The following is a 23530-nucleotide window of genomic DNA, read 5'->3' on the forward strand; positions in this document are numbered from 1 at the left end:
TATTACGTTTTGGTAAATGACTAAGAAATTCCATCAATATGATTTAATCTCGCTTTCGAGTAAATATGATTTTCAACAAGTGAAATAAACAATATTGAAAGATGATGCGTAGTTGATGGAACAGCCTTGCAGTGCACCGAACTGACCAATCAGAATCGCGTTTACAGATATGACGACGTGTAGATAGCAGCGACCATTGCATCGTGAATTTCAGTGGAACATCTGCCTTTTGAGACCAATCTAACCACGGTGGCAGCCGCTAAGGCTGAATAGTGCTCGTGGATATAATCTGTAAGTTACGGGGCCGATATTTCTGTAGTTCTTATCTATAAAATCCCGCTGTATTCATGTTTAGGAAGTGAATCGAAAGTGAAAAATGATTAAAAATTTACTTCCGGGTTTGGTTGGGTCTGGGCTGGGGGGCAGCGTGTGTCATCATTGTGGTATAGCAGCACTTATACAATGTCTGTATAAGTAGCGGTTAGCTTCAAAGAGTGCGGTTACCATTCGACCACCCTTCACTCTCCCTGACCCTGAATTTGTCAATAGACGAAGTCAAGTACATGTTGTGTGCACAGACAGTGGGTTAGACTGGGACGGGTACTTAAGACTTAATAGTTTAGCCTCATTTTAAAATGAGATGTTTAGATTGGTCCCATCTTTCTATTATGAATTACATCGTTAATTGAAACTAATCATTTCAACGATAATCTTGCTTCATTTGAATAATAAAGGTGATCAATAAACTTACAAATCTAGGCCTATTTTAAAGATTTATATTTTTTCAATTGCAGGGACCTTTGATTATTATAGGCCTACCAAGAATCAATAATACACTAAAATGGATACCCAAAGTTTAGCGATAGGTGGAGCAGTGTTTGTCATTTCTGCTGTTGTCATTTACTTAATTTCTGTTTGTGGTATGCGGGAGCGTACTTATGAGGAAGTTATGGCGGAACAACGAAGGTGGCAAGAGGCTCAAATCAAAAAACCAACGAAAACAGACAAGAAGGACAAGGTGAAAAAGAAAATCAAGAAGAAGGAAAAGGCTGCGACTAAGGACGAGAAAGGAGAGAACAAAGAGGAAAGTGAAGAGAAAGAAGAAAAGGTGGAAAAGATCGAAGAAGCACCAGTTCTTGCTAAAGAAGAAAAGATGCTCGAAATCGAACCTGATCCAGAAATTATCGATTCCGAAGCTCCCCCGAAACAACCGAAGGGAAAGAAATCTAAGAAAACCAAATCCATCTTACATAACCGCTCGGAGCGTTCGCCGAGTACAGATGCTGTTGATGTTCCGGAAACCTTTCACCCGAAACAGATGCCGAAGGACGAGCTGGAAATCAAATACAGTCACGTATCGACCAGTGAAAGTGATTCCTCTCCAGCGATCCGTCATAGAAAAGGCAAGAAAGGCAAGGATAAATCTGGTTCATCTAACAACAGCCAGGAGGTCAGACATGAGACAAAGGCCGAGATATTGGCCGAGGCTGAGGTTGAAGAAGTAATTCATGTTACTGAATCTACTTATGCGACTGCCGAGGCCCCTCCTCAAATGGAAGCACCAGTCAAAGAAAAAAGAAAAAACAAGAAAAATGAAGGTAGGAGATGATTTTTTCTCACTATTTAGCCTATTTGATTCAAAACACAGTTAAATTTTGGGACGACCAGTTCAAAATCTAAGCTTTATGATAAAGGGTGAAAATAGCAATTTTTTTCTGATCTCCATAGCTTGTGTAGTACTTATACAAGGCCCTCGATGAAAGAAAACAAGTTTTGACATTCTAGACCACCAATTAATGATATCAATTCCTTTCTATTGAAAATTTGACACAATGCTCTTCCGTCTATCAATCACTTAGATCATAGTCAGTCGCTGGTCGGCCCATTTCAAGTTATACGACAAGATAGCGAGTTCATAGTTATTGATCATATGTCAGTAATAAATTGAATTGTATCTTTTGTCTGTCTTCGTAATCATTACTTTAAGTTATTTCTTTGTGATAAAGTTCTTGATACATCGAAAAATATATTGATATGGGTATAAGGCCTTAAGTTCAACACGTAGACTTTTTGCTTGTTGTTATATTCAGACAATTATTGGGTGAATGTATATTTTCTTGATCTTTTAATGACTTGCACATGATCCATAGATATGTGTGGGGGCTCTATTCATTTGTTTTAGTTTGATATAGCCTATAGGCTTAGTCTGTATGTATGTGTGAGAGCTATTCAACAGCTGGTTGGAGTCATTGACAAAAAAAGAATATATATAATAATCAATAGCCTCTGAGCGTCATCATATGGTGTTGGTGATACCACACTCGTTCTGAGGATCAATGCCTCGAATCTAGATATAAAACACTGTCCACGGATATTTCACCTAACAGATGCTTATTTCATTTAGTCACTTCTATAAGATGTGTTTCATTCGGCCCTTCTCATTCATCTGAACTGGTGAAATATGAAATTATGCTATGGTCTGAATATTATAATATTTTACCCTTTAATGACCCTTTAATTTGCTATCACTGAGTGAAGAAAATGATTCATGGAACAACATATTTTGCGGGAAGAAATGTTTATAAAAATCCCATATAGCGGGTATAGATGTCAAATATTTCATTTCATTATACATTTTCGTCATCAGATTATCATATCGAATGATTCCAGGTTTGAACGTTGAAGAAGCAACCGATACAAATGATCTTTTGAACATCATTAAAAATGCTCCTCTTACTGAAATGGAAGTACAGACTCTGATTGACATTCTTTTGGCTAAAGGAGGACGTGCAGAATGGAATAAGGTGAGCTTGCCCACATTTTCATTCGCACATATAGAATTTATTAGCAGTGGAATCAGTAACACTTCCATATCTCTTACGTGTTGCTAAATACCCAGTAGATCATACTTTTTGTCTTTTTCACAGAAATCCCAGAAGACTGATCCAGTTTACATCTTGAAAAAACAATTGGAAGACAAAGAAAAGTCACTTCAGGAAGGTATATAACCGGCGGCTTGTTTGATGTCTGTGTTTGATAGGTATCATGTTTCAAATTTGGAAAATTGTTTTTCAGAGCAACAGTTGGCCATGTCGGCAAATTCTCGTATCAAGGAGCTGCGCCAAGAGCTATCCCAAGAGAAATCTCGATACAGCCAAATAGAGAAATCGTCGCAGGAAAAAATCGCTGACCAACAGAAAGAGATCCAGGCTTTACATTCGCGCATGCAACAAACTCATGAACAGCATCGTTTGGAAATGTCACAGGTTCGGGGCAAAATGGACGGTCAGATGATGGGCGATGGACAGGCTCAGATCATTCAAAGACTGAGCGAGGAAAATAAGCAATTGAAAGAAGCCGCTGCCAAAGCACAGTTAGTTTTTGAAAATCTTAGCTCTCAATTATAGCCTAACCATTAAAAAAACGAACAAACTAATTTTCTCATCTCTTTTGCGATGATCTCCTATAGAATGAATGCTATGCCTGCAGTAGACGTGGCCAGTTTACAACAACAACTGAAAATTGTCAACACTGAATTGTCTAACAACGTGATGAAATTGAACACTAGCGAAAACGCGAAAAGGTCAATGGAACAGAAACTGCACAGATATGAGGAACAGATTAGAAGCCTTGATAATACAAAGGTAAAACTAGTTCTAATTTCTACTTATGATGTCTTAAATCAAAATCCATATTGATGGGTGAGTATAAATTTGTATTTCTGATTCTGATTATAGAAAGATTCCGAATCTGTTTTGACCCGCAAACTGAATGAGGTAAGCGAAGAACTCCGAAAATCTGAGGCTCGGGTTGGAGCTTTGAAGAAAGATTATGACCGTGCTAATACTAGCAAAGACATGGCTGAAACTGAGTTCGCGAATTTGAAAAATAAGTTCCAACAATTAGAACACTCCTCAACCGATAAATCAGGCCAGGTGAAGTCAATGGAAAACCAAATTAAAATTTTGGAAGCTAAAGTGCAGGTAATTGAATTTGTTTTGAAGTGAGAGTTTATTAGAGCATAGTGCCGATAAAGACTAGAAATGTTTACGTATGATATTTTGATGTATGATTAGGAGGCAACCTCGCAACGTCAAGATTTAGAAACTCGCATTACTGTCATCTCAAAGGATATCGAATGCAGAGATCAAGAATTAAAGTCTGTGAAAGAGGAGAATACATTGTTGGCAACTCAGTTACAGACTACAAAAGAACGTCAGTCTGGCGAAGGTCAAGAAGCTCCTAGTAATCAACCTACTGGCGCTGTAAATGGTCATGTTACCAACGAGAAAGATATTCCGAAAGTATCAGTTACTGAACATGAAAAAATGTAAGTTTGCGTAAATCCAAGATTCTTTTTAAAGGGATGGGGGTAATCGACTTGTTGTTTGAGTCGGAATCAATAAATGAATTCTCTATTTTTCGACAGAGTTGGTCAGAAAGCGGAAGAGGTCTCAAAGTTGGAGTCAGATTTATCAGCAAAAATAGAAGAAATAAAGCGTTTATCAGACGATCTAGAAAACCAGAAAAAGAAAAATAATGTGAGTACCAGTAGATTGTGATGAACGAGATGACGCTTTTCTCAGGTCTTCTGTTAAGTATCGGATTAACAAAGGAAAATGTCGAAAGTCATAACTTTGAGATGATATGTTTGGATTTATCTAATTGCTTGACAAGAGACTTCGAGACTTGAGTTTGGTATTCGCTAATTATTCTGTTATTCTAACCAAATTTTTCAGTCTGTGCAATTAACTTCATGTTTACGCTTAAGTGAGGGTAAATGAGTGCAGCAGTGGTGTCACGGTGGTTTATGTAAATAAATAAACCCCTTTGATCTGAGTGTAGTATAGAATGTTGAGTGTATGAATGAATGAAATATTCCTATATGTATTTATGTACTACAATAGTCTAGTTAATCATTTAGAAATGTACACACATAGACAGTAGATTTAACCCTTTAGCCGCCATTACTTCTATTAGCTTCTTGAGAAAAAAATTACATACCGGTAATCATAAGATATATATTATATTAAGAAAAATGAATTAGATTGTTTTCAAGCAATTTTCATCGTTTCGATCTGATTTCTTTTTTTTTTGGTAAAATGTTCTCCATTGTTTGGCAATCTTCCGTCGGTTCTTGATTTAGGCATTACGCGAGAAAAATTGGAAAGCCATGGATGCGTTATCGCAGGCTGAAAAACGCGCTGAAGAATCGCCGAAAATTCAACAGCAACTCGAACAAAAAGAGAGCGATCTTAACCAGCTAAGGGAGCACATTCAGAGATTAAAACGTGAAAATAATGTAAGAGTTCGTCTGCGTTTTGTCTGCTTGCTTTTTCATCGTCGCACATTCATCCTGTCATTATCAGGCAGACATCATAAATTCATTGTTGTTATATTTGTGTCGATACTGTGTTAACGGCGTGAATTTGTCAATTAAACTGGATATATTATCGTTATTATGTCGTAAATTAAGTAACGAGCCTCCTTAGAATATCCTAGAATGGTTTGGTGAATGAATGTAGTATGAATGAATGTTTCGTTCAGAGCAGTTTATGCTTCGGTATCGGCTTTCTTCGCTCTGTCCGTTTTGGTGGCTTCAATTTTGACCTTATTCTTATTTACTGACCGTATTGAATTATTTCTTCCTTTCAAATTTCGATCTGAAACAGGGCCCAGTCAATTTCAGATGAATCATTATTACCCGCATGTCGTCTTCATCCTGACTTTTATTTCCTAATTGATATAAAAAGTGTAAATATATACAATGGTTGAATATCTATTTCTAAATGGAATTTTATTTGTAGGAGCTGTCTGAACAGCATCGTCAAACCATGCTCGATTTAGAATCAGTGTCCAGTTCTCACCAACAAGTCACTGATATGGAACAGCAATTAGCTAAAAGTAAATTAGACGTAGATCAGTTACGTCAAGAACTGGAAAATAAACATAAAGAAAATGAAGTAAGCAGGCATCGTTTTACTCACTCCTTTAACTATGAACTCGGTTTCCCAGCTTATCGATCATATATCAGAATTCCACTATTAAATATTGGCTATATCGATGACCAATTTGCTGGTTAACTTTGTTGTAACATTGGTATGTGTTTGCTTTGCTTCTTACGGTAATATATTTCAATTGATGAGTTAGCTGGTTCACCAATTATCTTATATTTTGGTAAACTTGGGTAAACTCGTATTGAACCACTAACTAACCGCATGATATTATATCTCGGGCTTATTTTCAGTGTTCTATTGTTAAAATGCTTGCTTAACGTTATATTTGGCGCGTCGGAAGTTTTAACCGAGACAATTAATTTGATACATGTATATATGAGTTAATTTATTTTAAAAATTGTTCAATTTATTCGAAGCCTCGCTGAAGGGCATGTGGTCCATGGATCTATGAATTTCTAATTAAATCCGTTTCATTCATGGATGATTAGCTACCAGTTTCTAACATGTATTCACTGATATCCTATTCAACAGCTATCGATTGAAGATGATGCACATTGTTCCTAGTGTATTGCGCCTATAGTTTTTAGCTGTCAAAATGGATTTTAGTTTCGTAAATATTTCTATCGATTGTGAATTTTGAGCAACATTAATAGTGGCAGATGGGTCTATGCACATGTTGCACCCACTAACATTTTCAGACACATTTAATACAGACGATGATTTTCTCATTTTAGTAGTGTAGATAATTTTTCCCCCTTTTTTGGTGAACTGCATAATAGTTAAACTATCTATATCCAGAGCTGCCAACTGATTCCCAGTTAGCCTGAAGAATATCGATTTTATATGTTCAGCGTATAACTGAAAAGAATCGATTGACTGTCCCTTGATTACCGATTGAGAATCTTCCATATTTCAACTTGGTACTGATTCAACTCGACATAAACGGCATGTATAAGTTGGCAGCTCTTTCCCTTCCTAATCCTTTGAAGTCTTAATTATAAACTAGTACCATATATCTGATACCTCTTGCCGTGGCTGTTGACTGCATGTAATTGCTGGAACCCTCGGATATTTCTTAAATCTTCCGTTCAGCTTCAGTTTAGTAGTATCAATGTTGTCGTCGCACGCTATTCGGTGTTTCATTTTGTTTTTCCGTTGTAGGAGCTATTGTTAGTCGTAGATGAATATGATTGTTTAAATAAAACTCACTTACTTGTTAACGCTGTGCAACATGAACTAGATGAGACGCATTCTGAATTACGTGACATCCAAAAAGACATGCAAGGCTGCTGCGATAAAGAAAGCTTTGTAAGGATAAGCATGTAGCATGTATCCTGCACTGAAACAGCTTTCATAACGTGTTAACGCAATAGCACTAGCGTACATTCACATATAGCCTACGTTAGCATGTCATATAGAATTAAAACACATTTGTGATATGATTAGATTAATTTTAAGTTGGAATATTAAATTTCATCGCACGAATTATGAATTTGGAATTCATTTAATATTATCGATAAAGAACTTAATTTAAAAGATTAAAAAATGCATAAGGTTGTGAACGGTAGTTGTTAAAGCGTAGAACATTTTTCTGTGCATGTGTAATTAATTCTCTGCTCTGACTAGTAGTTAACATTTCTAATCCTCCAGGAAATGTCCGAAAAGTTCCAGCAATTATCCGCTCAGTTAACATCTCTGACCCAGTCCCATGACAAGGTGACAGATCTCCAGCATGATCTAGCTCAGGCCAAGTCTGAATTGGTTCGACTGCAATTAGAACTGGAAACAAAGACAATGCAAAGCGATGTAAGGCTCCTATCCTATTTATTTATGTATATTTTCTAGAAGTATACCCTCTCTACTGCTGACCCATTGATTTGTCTTGTTCGTGCTTAGTACTTTTTCACTTCTCGGTCCTCTGGATTGTGGGTTGAGGTTTGGATTTATGATAATATTTTAATGTCGATTCCCTGCTACTACCCCGATACTAAAAAGCACTTTGTGTACTAACTTTGTATACTATCATTGTTTGCCCATATCCCCAACAAACCATAGTTATCGTCATATTGGAACTTGATACGAAAAAGAGCCACTATTTATTTATGATGTAGGAATTGAACCAGAAGTATTTATATCTACATGAAGAGCTCGCCTCGACAAAGTCGGAACGCGCTTCATTCGAGGTTGTCGAAGAGCTGGAACAAATGAAACGAAGCCTCGTCAAGGCTCAAGTTGAAGCGAAGAGAAAAAGCCATGAATTAAGAGTGAGACATAGGTGTCATACGCATGTTTTATGTTCCATCCACATGGCTTCAGTTTAAGTTTCTGTTCTCAACAGCTGCTTATGATCAAACAGAGCTTTTTCTGTACATAACGATTTTGATTTTGATTTTAGGTCTCTTATTTAGTTATTTTTACGATTACGAAATGGTTGAAAATTTGGCTGTTCACATCGATATTGAATTGTTGTTGTAGTTAGATGCAAGATAATTTTGTTGACATATTTTCAGCAATAATTTTTCTAATATAGTTTCAGTTTTTGTGTCTAAAATTCTCGCTATTTTATATTTTAGGTCAATATTCGATGTTTGATAGTTTCAATATAAGCTTGTCTTAGTTCTTTTTTCACAGATACTTGTTTTTACTGTTGGCCTATTGGATAACAACTGTAGTCTAGCCTAGATATTCATTTGTTGGCATTCTTCTTACAGGACATAACGGACCAATTCCAGAAACTTTCATCTGAACTCGATTCGTTGAGAACTAATGAGTTGAAAAGTTCGGAGTTGCTGAATAAAACCAAAGCCGAACTCGATGACGTTGAAAAACAGCTCGCTGTTAAGAATGAAGAGAATACTGTAAGAGTATTGAATGCTAACTGTACTTGCCGTAAAGCATGATATAATATTACCTTACTTCATAACAATTTTCTATTCCAATGATTTTGATAAGCATTAGGATTAGGTCTATTTATGTATGAAAAGTATTAAGTCCTTACTACATTTGGTTCAGAATGAATTTCGGCTTATATTCCTTGTAGGAATTGTTAGGCAAATTCCAAGGTTTAACAGTTGACATTGGAACAATGAAAGAGCGAGAAAGTGAAGCTTTTAATGAGTTGAATCGTATAAATACTCAATTAGAAATGTCTCAGCAACAAATCTCAGCATCGTCCCTGGAAAAATCTGTAAGCAAGGAAAACTGCTACTATGAAGAATTAATCATACGCCTAAAGTGTATATACAAGCGGTTATATAAGTACCGCATGAATCTGCACATAGCTTTGAAAGAAAATGGTTTTATTTTAGGAGTTAGATGCAAAATATGAAAAGCTTTTATCTGAATACAATTCCGTTAAATCAACGAGTGCCGTTGATAATGACAGCGAGCAAAAGATCGCTCAGTTTGAAGAGAAAATTTCCCAATTAGAACAAGTTATAGCATCGAAAAGTGAAGAAAATGAAGTAAGATTAATTTGGCCGAATTATGATTCGTAGATTTTTCTACAAACGCTGTTCAATATTGTTGTGTATTTGGCAGTGTCTAATTATGAATGTTTCTGATAACTAGGAATTGAAAGAGAAACATAAAAAATTGATGGATGAGTTGAATGTAATAAATTCAAAGGAAATCGATGTGAATGAGATTGAATTGAAGTATCAACAAGCACAAACTGAGTTGGCTTGTGTGAAAGAGACCATTCAAGCGAAATCTCTTGAAAATGAAGTAAGCTTCAATATTCAGACAATGATATGAACGTGATTGGATCGAATTTGATTGAAAATGAAAATATTATGTTGAACTGACTGGTTTGATTCCCAGAGCAAATTGAAACTGACTGTGAACAATGTGTTATTTTTAGGAATTAAGCACAAAATATCAGAATTTGTCCACAGAATTATATACAGTCAAGTCTGACAGCGAAAATAGGGAAGCTGAACTAAAGCTTCAACTGCAAGAGTCCCGAGATAAACTCGATAATCAGAGTGAAATAATCTTATCTAAAACCTCTGAAAATGAAGTAAGCCGCTTCTTGAAAAGAGCTTGCTGAATTGCGGACTTGCTTATAAAGCCAGTGTTTGCTTGAAATAATTTCTCACAGTTTGATTATTAGGATGTATTCGTCAATTATAAATTGAAGACAAGTTATGATTTCGGATAAGCTTGCATGATATCCTGCTGTGAAAAATACCCTATAGCTTTTACTAACAGAATGTATATATTTGTGAAAAGTGAATTTTTGTGCAGACAGAACAATTCTCTGTAGAATAATTTGCATCTTTCTGTCCGCTTATTTAAGTACCGCCATCAATTCAATTTTAGGAGTTTCATGGCCGTTTTAACAAATTGAGCGCGGAACTCGAACTATTGCTCAAAGCTCAGACAGTGTCTAGTACGAGCGATAACGACAGGGCCGTGAATCGGTTACGCGATGAATTATCAGTAACCACTGCTGAAGTGAAAGATCTTCGTTCGCAGTTAATCGCGGTTAAATCTCAACTCGAAGCTGCTGTAAGACGCTCTATATATAGACACACATAAATATGTCATCTATCATTAATCACGGGGTTGAACTCAATGATTATTTGGATGATGGAATTCTTCTTTAAGGCGATAGTAATTCAATTGAAAAATTGATGGGGTCTTCGCAAACTGTGCTTTATTGATTTACTGTATGCATGATGATTGCTCTGTCTCTTCGTTTCAAATTGTCATTAATATAATTCAGTTATTTCAGCAATCAATTTATTCCGTAATGAAACCCGCTTTATCTGGATCGTACCGATGTAAAAATTCTGTTACCGTAGATCTAAAGATTCTTGAAAGAACAAGTAGACTGTGAATGTCCTGATTAGATCAATACAGTTGACCGGGCTTAAACCATCATTGCGTATATCGTAGAAACATTTATATTGTATTCCGTATTTCATTAGGTTGAAATAGATATCAGTTTAGCTATTACACATCTGATACTGTACTTATATCGTGTGGACATTGCCAGTCCTGGTCATATGATATAAGCGTAGTCTATTGTATTCGACATGATTCAGATGAAGTGTGTTTGATTATTTTTGATACCGGTAACCCTCTATCCATAAAGCCCAAGAGCCCACTTAATCCGTATCATTTTTTACCAGTTAATGAATATTGTTCTGGATTAAACATTTTCAATAATTTCTTCGATTAAGTGGGTTTGATGTTCAATAACCTTGTTAGTTTGTATTTTCATATTCCAATTGATTGCATGTGATTTTCAGATAATCATGATTTTACTAATCGCATTGTATTGCTTTTGCATGCTCTGATCAAGATGAATTCAATTTGTACTTAGTGATTTATACTAATGTTAATTTTTCTGAAGCCACTGAATTCAGGGTCAGTAATTTGGAAAAAGGAATTTGATTCTGATATCAGGCTCATAGAAAAATTCTGAGCATGATCGTTCCTAACTTAATATATTCTCTCTGGAATGATGGTAGAGAAGTTAAGTGTTCATGGAAAGTATTTCTGTCTAGAACAAAACTCACTCGGCTCTTCTACCTATTTCGAAATTCATGATCTTGATTCGAGAATTATCTGTAATAGCGCTGCGTGGTCCTGTGAATGTCATCAGCTGCCTGTATTTTATAGATAATTATTGGGTTAAAAGACTATGTATGTCTATATGTTATGAAGTTAACTTGAAATTTTACAGGAGCTGAAAGATAAAAATACGAATTTGGCTCGACAACTGAACAGCGCTAATGAAAACGTACAACAACAGGTCGAAGATGCGCTGAGAGGAGAAAGAGTAAGTATGATCCAGTCAAATTTCAATCTAATTTCTATATTTCTTTATGTGGGTTTTACTATCACATTCAAACGCTGTCCATCAGTAACATGTCCAGTCTAGAGCATCACTTTGCTCGGTAAATATGTTGATTCCTTGGTCTTCTCACACTCTCTCTTACTGTAGATGCAATCATTATTTTTTTTTCTTGTTTAATGAGAATTAACGCACTCTCACTTCTTTCTCTTTACTAGAATATAACAGTAAGTATATGTATATATATATATATATATATAAACCGACCTTGGTGAACTGAACAAAGCGTATTTTTGCAAATATTCATATGGATTTAGTTACTTAATAGAAGCCACTTAAGTTACTGTTCTTTTAATTGTTTCGATTCTTGTGTAAATCAATATTGTGGCGAGTTGTATATTGAATAGGAATTCATTTGTCGATTAGAAATTAATTACTCGGCATCGATAAATTTGCCGCTCCTTAAAGAAATGCTGCCGATTCGATAACTAAAGTGTACTTGTATGAATATTTCAACTTCAATCTCTCTTCGCAGCTTAAACGAGGTCAAATAGTAGTGAAGGTACAGGCTCATTATAAACCTGTGTTAGGCTTCATTAATTCATATCTGGCTTATATAACGCGGCTGCTTACTACGTATTCATACATCATATTTTCATTCGTAGAATTTCCGCTTATCGTTCGTCGACTGTCCAGTTTTTAAGTGAATAACCTATACATTGTGCGTTGCTATTTTAACGAAGAATGTAAATTTTGAATATGATGACCCGGGTTAATTCAGTGAGATTAGCAAAAAGTTGATAACTTTGAAAAGTCTTAGACATGCATGAGTGCTGACTGCTTCAGTATAATACACCTTCATACATATGTTATATCATCAAATATATTATCAATCATGCGGCTAAATATTTTTGTCAAGTCATCGTCCTGCCGAACACACCGTGGTATAAACATCTGCTTCAGAACGCAGTTTTACTATAATCTCGTTTTATACTTGCTTTCTATGGTGTCAGCTGTTTCTATTGAATTCATGCTTTAACCCTTTATACCGCGCGGTTACACGAACACGCTTTCATGACATGCTGTCCGTTTGCCGATACTATGGATCTTTGAATTAAGTCCTTGGTCTATATATTAGTAGTGCTGGCAAAATATAAGATCTTATTCTAATTGGTCTTTAAGTATCTTACATATAATACAGTTCAATTGTAATGAAAGTTATGAAGAAATGATAGCCCATTCCATAGCACTGGGCTAATTGTGATATGAAACGTTTGATGGTATTTTTTTCTGATATTACAGGAGACTTCGTCGAGCACTCGAGCTGATGACAGCAAAAAGATTCGCCATAAACTACAAAAAATATTTCCTTCAATATCAACAGATTTACAACAAGATGATGTAAGACCTCTTCGATTTGAGTTATGCTCTGCCTTTCTCAGTTTACGAGACAATATATGTCACATCGCGTTCATCTTTATTTAGGAGGACGAATGGTGGGAAGAATTTGAGACCAAAGCACAAGAACATATCAACCAATATGCTCGAAGACAAGTCAGTACTTCCACATATATATAATACTGAATATTTTTGTACAGAATTTTAACGAAACATTATTTTCTTTTTGTTCAGAGCGTACAGTTAGAACAGGAATTAACACAGTCTCAAGATGCCCAGGGTAAACTGATATCTCAAGTACAACACTATAAATCAGTACTTTCTGATACAGTAAGTATATAATGTCCATTTTCCAAAGAACGATGAATATCTGCTTAGATTTAACTGATCTTCTCATAATTTTTCAGGAGTCAATGTTGAATAAATTACAATCCAGTGTAGAATCAGAAGAGCAAAAATGGCAGAGTAAATTAACAGGCACGGAGAGTGAATTAACTAAGGTAGTTTCAAAGAATGCTTGCTCATTGAAATGCATAACACATGTGATTTTGGAAGTGACATTTTGATTTGTTCTTTTTATTCAGACAAGGGAACAATTTGAAAAACTTACAAATGAACTTAGAAAAGCCAGGGGTGGAGGAGAAGAGGTAGGTGATCATTATGAATTCTTATAGTCCATTATTATTATGATTTTGTGATTGTTGTGATTTTGCTGTTTTTAAACAATCATGACCATCAATTGTCGGTACAAATATTCTTTTTGTTAATCTCTATAATGGAGAATAGAAAGCTTAATGAATTTCGTTTATTTAAAGCTGTCTTACAGATATTTTAATTCGCAATGATAGTCTGTGCATTTAGCTAGTTTGATTTTTTGCCAATTCAATTCTTAATCTCACTATTTTCTAAGAAGCTGCTTTGTTTGCCTTTGCTTTTTGCAATCATTCTGTTGATTGATTGATTCGCTCAGGATTTGAATGATTTGGATTTCGCGTATCGCTGCGTTGAAAAAAGTCTAACGCATATTGTTGATGAGGTAATGAACTCATATTCACAAATTTATGGATCACGGGAACTAAAGAATTATCGTTGTTTTCATGCTTTCACTAGAACCTGCTTCGGTTTATAAGAATTCCTGCAAATCCATTTGTAGTCCCAACTTTGTTGTATGTAGTGTCATAGTGTCTTTTCTTCGGATTACTACTTCCCATTTTCGCTTATTGTATATTTGAAATATGAGAATTTTTATGAAGTCTTTGTTATAATAGGCCCTATTCCAATATGGTGATACCTCCTTTATATTTCCAAACCAATATCTCATACAGCTATGAACAATGGCATTTTAGACTTTTTGAAGACATATTTTACGTTTTTTTCACATCCTGAATATTTTATGTTTAGAGTCTTTCGCAATGCATGATTTGTTCAAACAAGTTTTGAATAATGTTAATATCTCCTCTTCAGATATTTTTTATTTTCTTGACTTTGACATAATTCGATCTTATCTTTCGTTTTTGAATTTACAGATGGAGGTGAAAGTTCAGACTCTTGAAACTGATTTGGCCACCGCTGAAAAAGAGAAAGAATCGTTACAAGTAGAATTACATGAGGTATATGGCAACAAATTAAGGATTCTAGGACAATTGCCCCCCCCCCCCCCCGAATAAAATCCCTTTTGACTTGGATTAACACCACCTAAATACTTTACTTAGAAATTCATTTGTATATCATTGAATATAGATTTATAAGATATAGAATTACTGATTTTGTGTGCAGATCAAAAACCTTAAATCAGTCCTTGTGTAATTTTTATTCACTTACCAAATTAAAGGAAACTTAGTAAGTTCACTTATTAGTGCATTAGTTAACGTTGGCTAATTTATTGGAATTAGTTTTAGTGTTACTTCTGCCAATCAAAAATTTTAAAGCAGTCCTAGAGTAAATAGCTAGAATTAGTTCACTTTGTCTAATTAATTTGAAGTAAATATCTGTGTTACTTTAAGATTAAAAAGATTTAATTTGGGGGGCAATTGTGCGGGGGGCAGTTGTCCGGGGGGCAATTGTCCTGATACCCAAATTAAGTGATTGAAATTCATGAACTGTCAGAATTTCGTTCTAATAGCATTGAATTCAACTTCGTCTTTTTAGTCGCAAGAAATTTTATCCTCCGTCAAGTTGGAATTAGAAAAATTAAAAGAAAGTCTTGCTAGTCAAGAAATTACGAAGAAGGTAAGCGCTGAAGTTTAGCCATATATTTGGAAGGTTTACTATATAATATACTTGTATACGTATGATGTTGCGGTGCTTTGTGATAGAATGTCCGACAAATGTGCTTGTGGAGTGGGTTGCAATTATAAAGGTTACGTTGTTATTAGTTGTAGGGTGTTATGTTCCTGTCTTGACATCTATAAATAATCCTTGTTTTTTTTTAAACGAGTATTAATTCGCCCACAGATTATATTTAGATCACGTTCTTATTTCATATTCTGTGAAATACTAAATTCAGATCGGTATATTTGATATACTCTCTTAGTTACAACTAACTCAGTCTTGCTCTCTTATCTGTTCATACATTATCATGTCATATCTGCCTTTCAGCGGGACACAATACGGGCAGAAAGGGTAAGGGTGGATGGCTGTTCAGTCAAATGGGATTTTGTTTGTTGTTTTATTTCTAGTTTAACTTTCGTTCTGCTGATGATGTTTCATCTCAGTAGTAGAGAAAGTCTGCTTGCGTTGGCTTTTCCATTTGTGCTACTTTTTGCGGAATTAAAACGTTGCCTTTGAGGCATCATTAACTGACTCCCAATTATTAACATACTGTAAATTCCCCAGTGAAATCGTTGCTATTTTCTTGTGTGTTAACAAAAGATAAACATGATTATTATACCTCTGTCCAAAAATGTATAGAAGAAATAACATAAAAACTTAAAATTTGTCTTGCATGAGTCTTTAGAGACCTAGTCTGAATTATATTCTAGCACCTCCATTGTTTTAAAGCATTGTAGCCGCACAAGCATGATACAGAATACATAAACGAAGAATGATAAAAAGGATAGATGTCATATAAGATTCCGTGAAAAGATAGAAAAAATGATTATAGTAAATCTGTAGGCCTATAGAATAATTTAGGAACAGATATCACTATTGATATGTTCTGGTTATGAGAAAACACTCTTTGAATATGCATATAAAATTTTATATCTGAGAAGTTTATTGTGTAAATAGACAGGAAATAGGTGTTGTTTATGATAGATGTTTGTGGCACTTTCATTTCATCTTCTGAAATATCAGATCATAGATAAATATATACCAGTTTATATATATTTTTTATATTATGTGTATATCGAGAAAAATACATATGCTATTGTGAAGGATAATTGCTAATCTGGATATTGGGTGTTTAATCAGTGTGTCTTCTAAATCTAATATATCGACCATCTGTTTTATCATGACCTTGTATCTGTTCATCTAAAGAAATTCATTGTGAAATAAATCCTCTTGTAACTTATGTTTTATTACATTCTTGTTTCTTACAGAAATTAGGAGAGTTAACAGCTGAGTTGGAAAAGGAGAAAAAGGAGAAAGCCGATCTCGCTAGTCAAACTTCTAAATTAAACTCCATTGTAACTACTGGGCAAGATGCCCTAAAAGCTGAACAGGAGAATGTCAAGCAATTACAAGCTCAACTAGATGAAAAATTGAAGGTAAAAATAGAATCATCTCGTGCTATAAAAGGAATGCGCATTTCTAATATATCTTCATACAATGTATGATCATGTTCTAAACGCATGATAGCATTTTATCAGTGCATCGTGCCACATTATCAAATTATTGAATATCTATTGAACTTCCATTGATGAAACATTGCGTCGTACGGTGTAACAAAAATGTACATTCAGTGTTTAACCCTAGTAGTTACTGCTTCGCCATCATTTCGCACTTATTGATTATGTATATAGACTACTCTAATTTTGCCTTGTTGGAAATGAAAATAAACATTAACTTCCGTTTGAATGATGTCGCTTCGTCAAATACGCTTCAAATTAACTTTTATCTGAATATTTTATTTAGATAGCTTACGATTAATACATTTCTGTGTGTTTAGGTGTCTATTAACGCTTATTGATAATGTAGATATGTATGTAGATGTTAAAATATCGTTTGTAATCTTTACCAGTCGGAAAAAAAGCCTGAAAAGAAACGAGATTCGCTTCCAAAACTCAGTCTATTTCGGTCAAAAGCTAAAGACAAAGATAAAGATGAAAAGGTTTAGTATTATCTAATGTTATTTAAAAATAAACCCAGATTTACATTTAAGACATTAGTTACCTTGGACGTGGGGTTTATGTTGTAATCGAGGTATAATTCTGGTAATCGGTTTTGATTTTAACATAGTTTGTTTGGCTTTGTTTGGTGTTTCCTTTGATAATATGATAAACTCCGGATACGATGTTTGATATATAGCGTGGTTTGAATCTATAACTGGATTTCTAGAGCATGCTGATTTATCTAATATATCTAGTGCTAATCATCTTTGAAACCAATCAATGAATCAATCATTCATTCATTTATTCATATTCATATGTCTAGTGAGAAACTTCCTCCTTGAATACCTTAATCATCAAATCATCAAATCATTTCAACCTCTTGGCTACCTTCACTGACCCATGATTTGCTCAGCCCTGTATCTACTGGTCGGTACAATATACAATAGCAGGGAATAGTCTGCCTCCCTCTAATTTTGGTTCTCAGCTGTGTAGGCAGTATCGGTAACATGTAGTTACTACCTGTAGGGTGCAGGGTTGGCATTAGGCTATGGTAGTCAGGGGAATTATTTGGATCTATTTGTCTATTAGTAATGAACTGTAGAGAAAATGAATGAGATCTGATTGGTCGAAATTTCTCTCATTATCATCACCAAAACGGTGAATGACGGCTGAGTTGATCAACACATTATTGCTTCTATCATACGATGCAATATTCTCTCATGATTTTCTCTCTAGGACATACAAAAGTTTGCGAATCTGTCTGATTGGGAAATTGTCGACCCTTCATCAACTTCAGGTGCAGGGGATCAGGTAGTAGAATATTGGAAACGTAACCAAATTTGACAGTTATTACCTATTATACTAACGTTGTTTTTTCGTGATTGTTCCTAACTTCATTTTGATTAACATCACCAATGAAACATGGTTTTATACTCGAGATCTAGAACATAGGACCTTGTTCATTGAGTTGAACTGGTTCTACCAGTACTTCTCAAAATCTTTTCTGCATATTTCTGTAAACAATAGTTGTTCATGAGAAAATATAAGCATGCATGCCTATTCATTTCAACTGCTTGGAATCATTAGTTTCATGGACATTATTCATTGTTATTCTTTGCTTCCTTTCCTTCAACCTGAAATATTTAGTTAAAAAAGAAAGTTTTTTTTTTGTTAGCCAACAGAGTTGTAGTTACGTTTTATTTCATATCAAGCTTGATTTTAGCATTAGAAACTGTTAACAAAGAAAAACATTATTGTTGTTTTGTCATCTCGATGATTGTAGATTATTATTAGATAAGCAACCTACTGTATGTCACACATACTCTCCATTCGATTTTTCGATCTGTTATTTCGTTGATTATCAGTAGATTTGTCTATGTTATGCATCAGTGTGTTCAAGGATTTTGCATCGAGAAATAAGCTATGAATTTGCATAAACTTGTTTATATTTTCATCTATCAGTGCTTGTTTACCTAAAATATGCTCACGTGATGTTGAAAAATGGCTGCCATGACAGAAATGTTGAACATGCCGACTGTGTTTTGTTATGCAAATGAATAGGGGATGATGTCACAGTCATATCTCTGAGCGTCTGAGCATAAACAATTGCTGATAAGTGATGACAAAAACAAGTTCATGAAAAATCATTCAAAAGTCTTTTTGAACTAATTGATGCATAAATATCAACTGATTAGGAGAGGTGTCACAAACAGTACCCGTAGATATGTTTTGGAGGATTTTTAATCGTCTAATAAAGTCAATCGGTGATTTTCAGAATGGAGTGTCCTCTGATTCCCAAGCAAAAGAAATACAAGAGGTAAGGAAGGAATTTCAAAAACTAGTAAAGCTGATGATAGGCTACTTTCATTGGCATTTCTTTAAATGATTTCTAAATATTTTTCATTTCAGTTACGGAATAAATTAGCTGAACAGGAAAAGCAATTAGAAAAAGAAATTGCTAATAATAAACATTTATCACAAAAACTGGTAAGTAAAATATGTGAATTCTATTAGAAAATTTTAAATTCCTGATTTTGCATTTTCCCCCGTCAAAGCATATAAACCATTTTATTAATTTCTGATCAATTATTTACTCATAAAGCCTTGCTAATATTCCTCCTTTGTTTCTTGGTTTCATAAAGAGAATGCTGGTAAACCATAAATTGTCATGATGCATGTGTGATTTATTTGTTTTCCCGATTTTAAAGTGTATTTTTGTCATTTTGTCACCGCAGTTTCGTAAATTGGCGTCGTAGGGTAATGAGATTTTTGATAAGTTAAACAGGAAATGTACTGAATGAATTTACTGGGAGAACAGGCTCATTAAGTCCTTGAACTGTCTGAAACTGCAATAGACCTCCTCTATCTTACATATCTTCTTATAACCCTGATAGAATCTTGGCTTTGAAAGAAAAAATAGAATGAAAAGTTCAGTAGATTTTCTGTTTGTAAATGTGGAATCAAAGTCTCGTATGAACAGTATTTAGTACAGTTTGTCTACCTTTATTTATTTATTTGCCTGTGTGGTGTCGTGTGGTTCCTGAATTGATTATTCTACAAACATAAATTTGCGCGCATAGATTTTTGAATTTTGATTTTCAATCAAACTGGTTGCTGATTAGACAAAATCTATCATCAATCTGCTGATTCTAAATCTTAAGTATTTAATGATATACTTTATTATATTGCCTATGTATACATAGAATGAAAGGACTTCGACAGGTACTTATATCCTGGCTAAAATATCATAGTTCAATTTTCCGCCTTGAGTTTTCACGCAGTTTTTGGCATTATACGGTGATGTTTCCTTTGGTCTGCGCAGCCATGTTACCTGTTCTGGGACAACATTTTTGGGGTGTATTGTAAATTTAGTATTACTGCCATCTAGATATATTATGTTATTATTATGGGAGTAGTTGTTGTGTATGTGTATATGCATTTATTGAGAATGAGCCAGGCTGAAGTTTTGGTTGAGGATTATTATTATCAGTGAATACGTACTATTTAGAGCAGTGATAATGGTTGATTTAAATTTCAAGGAAAAACCTTTTCATTTTATACTAATTATGTCGTAAGAAAACGAATATTACTTTTATTTGCACATTTTAAAGTTTTGTACAGGTGACAGATCATGAAATTTACAGATGTTTCCCTGAATTTGTCATAATTCGTACCAAAGAATGGTATAATTTCGTTCACTGCATGCCAAATCGTCAAGTTTTTTTAGGGATTAGGTTGCAATGCTCGCTGAATGTTGATAATATTTCTTATCGAAATTAAATGAGTTCTGTTCTGCATGATTCGATAATATTTCTTCTTTGTATTGTTGTTTTCCAGGCTGTTTCTGCCGGCGCCCAAAAAGATGATAGCGGTACTTCAGTGTAGAACTAACTGCATGTATACGTGAAGGTCATCCTCTGACTAGTTCAGATCTGTGGACCAATCAGGGATTATTGTTGACCATGAAATTGACAATAGTAACTGACAAATCTTCGTTGATGTTCCCTTGGATATTTTACAGAATGTTTTAATGGAGATTTTAAAACGAAAAGACCTCTAACTTGTCTGTGACTCCTTAAGTTTCTATATGCTAATATTCTTTTGAACTGTCATTGATTCAGTAATGTTGTGAAATAATCAACTCAATGATTGACAAGTCATACAGTTTCACTTATGAGTTAATAATATTCTAACGCTAGAACCTAGACAAGTGCTCTTTTAATTGTGGCTACTACCTAAAACTATCTGTAACAGCTAGGACTTGCCCATATTCTCTCTAAATTTTCACATTTCACAATTAACATGTTTCAAGAACATTGTTGTATTAATTAATCTATGCATAAAGTCGAGATGCAGCGAATTTACCAAGCCAACATCATTGAAGTGATGAAATATGATAATGATGTGATAAATCATAATCACCGTTTTGATCTAACTCAACCTTTGCAAACACAAATTCTAATATATACTCTAATTTGAAATATTATACTGTAGACAATTCATAAGCAGCCAGTGAAATGAACTTTGCTTTGAAAAAAATTGTCCTTATTTGATTGTATTTAATGCTGCAGTGGAAACTTTTAGGAAAGTAAATGATTTACTGGTGCTAGATTAAAGAGTACAACCAGGTATATAATTCTGTTTTTAATTAAAGCCTCGAAAGTGTACGTAAATGAATTCAATTGTGTTATATGTATCACTGGGAAAAGTTAGTGTTGTTCAAAGTTACGCATTGAGTAAAATAAGGGAATGATCGCAGTACCCTTACATCAGTCAGGGGAAATATGAATGTTCTGTGGTATATAGATATATACATATATAAATACGTGTGTATACATACATAAACGAAGTTCTGTACTTAAAAATGTGTTGCTGAATCCGTTATTATTTAAACGCATTTATTTTGAACAGTATGTTAAATGATATAAGAAAATACATGTACATCGATTAGTCGTTGATGAAATGATGATTGATATGATATCTACATTAATGCATTGATGTGTGGTCTCAAATATTATTCAATACAGTGATTACTATAATAATGATAATGATGTTGATAACAATGCATTGCATGTTTTTGCTTTTTAAGTCGATTTATAATGTGCGAAATGCTCTTCGTAATATAACGTATCACTCAGTTGATATTATCTGGTTTGTAGATGTGCCATCATCGCTATATTTGAGCGGCAATTTACGACAGCGATTTGTACCATTTAGTTTGTGTACACGCCTGCCTGAGTTACTATCACCAGAGACGTGCTATATGAAAAATAACATGAGGCTCTATTAGTGATTTATTCTAAGTATTCGATGATATTGTGTTAATTGTTCTGAACGATATTCTCAAGTCATTAATAGAAGTATGAAGTGACTAGTTTTTTGCTCAAAAGCATATTTTGTGTTAACTTATTCATGCGTATGTAGGTTAAAATATTAAGGAAAAGTCTTCAATACGTGCAATAGTTGAGCATTCTTCATTACAATTCTCTATATTACAATGTCCAAATTTGAAATATAATTGTATACATTGGCTGATTTCAATTAAGTCTTTTTTGGGTTCCAATTTTCATTTATGTGAACGAACCTATGCGCATAGTTATAAAAAACCATGTATCGTAGTTCCATTCACATTAAAGAAGCCATTTCATTCAAATTGTTAAAGATTTAATTTTTTACTTTCAATTCAACATGTGAAAGGAAATGTGATAAGATTTCCCCTTTAAAAGTTATCTCTGTTATAAGGTGTTGGTGATACTAATTTTCTTGTGTTCACACCTATGTTGTGTACACCATTGTCGACTGAGTTTACACTGGGGTATACATTGTTAGTGTATTGATTCTTGGTGCCTCACAAGAAAACTGTGGCTCCAATAAAATACTGCTGCAGTAAATTTGTCTCTTTTCCTTTATTTGATATTTTCATCTCTTTCATCAATTTCCTTGGAGAAATTAGTCTACATGTCTAGTTTGTTGCCAATGTTGACCCAATGTCCACAGCCGGTGGTTTGTAGTAGTAAGGCCTTATTAACACTTTTAGTATGGAACTGAAAAAGTCAGTGACATGTGCTTATGAATAATCACAATAATCCCTATTGACCTACCTTGTAGCCGACACATGATTTAATACTAAACTTTTTAACCAAAATCAAAAGAATATTTTGGGTGAAATGAATTGGAATCATTGAAGTGTCTTTAAAGTCAAAAGGAAAATATTATTAAACAAGGCATTAGCATTGATGGAATTGGCAATTGAAACAATATTAGCCCGACATATTAAAAATACCTCGACCGCCTAGTGCTGCCCCTATGTATAACGATAGCGGGGAAAACGTGAACTAACACAATACTCGCTTGCCAAAGTCTCCGTACGGCTTACTGGTCAAACTATTTACCGATTTGCGGGCCGGATTCCGAGAAAATTCTCGTACTCTTAGGACGGCAGTGAAACTACTCAACTTACAATCTATAATAGAATTAGTTCTAAAAGAGTAAATTTGTTCCAGATTTGTTTAAGAGAGGGCGACGGATGTACTATCATTTTCTCACAATGTTATGGAAGTTAGAAAGTGGAAGTTTTGTCAATGCCTTAGATAGACGAT

General features: G+C 34.4%; 1 protein-coding gene across 11 annotated transcripts; it reads left to right on the forward strand.

Moving 5' to 3' along the window:
- The first annotated feature begins 159 nt into the window (after positions 1-159).
- On the forward strand, positions 160-22822 carry LOC141915024 (uncharacterized). Of its 11 annotated transcripts, XM_074806389.1 has the most exons (33): positions 160-291; positions 795-1598; positions 2671-2804; positions 2928-3000; positions 3076-3373; positions 3470-3644; positions 3738-3983; positions 4077-4330; positions 4430-4541; positions 5147-5302; positions 5808-5963; positions 7608-7763; positions 8669-8815; positions 8998-9144; positions 9266-9421; positions 9528-9683; positions 9820-9978; positions 11653-11748; positions 13066-13164; positions 13249-13317; positions 13396-13491; positions 13569-13661; positions 13746-13808; positions 14132-14197; positions 14688-14771; positions 15310-15390; positions 15760-15783; positions 16701-16868; positions 17342-17431; positions 18168-18242; positions 19207-19248; positions 19341-19418; positions 20769-22822. In XM_074806389.1, exons 2-33 carry the CDS (start codon positions 842-844, stop codon positions 20814-20816), a joined length of 4554 nt encoding a protein of 1517 aa, XP_074662490.1. In that variant the 5' UTR covers positions 160-291; positions 795-841; the 3' UTR covers positions 20817-22822. The 11 variants fall into 11 exon arrangements, with proteins under 11 accessions (XP_074662490.1, XP_074662493.1, XP_074662494.1 ...); XM_074806392.1 differs by lacking the exon at positions 18168-18242; XM_074806393.1 differs by lacking the exon at positions 17342-17431.
- The last annotated feature ends 708 nt before the right edge of the window (positions 22823-23530 follow it).

Source organism: Tubulanus polymorphus, chromosome 1, assembly GCF_964204645.1.
Source record: "Tubulanus polymorphus chromosome 1, tnTubPoly1.2, whole genome shotgun sequence".
NCBI classification, from domain to species: domain Eukaryota; kingdom Metazoa; phylum Nemertea; class Palaeonemertea; order Tubulaniformes; family Tubulanidae; genus Tubulanus; species Tubulanus polymorphus.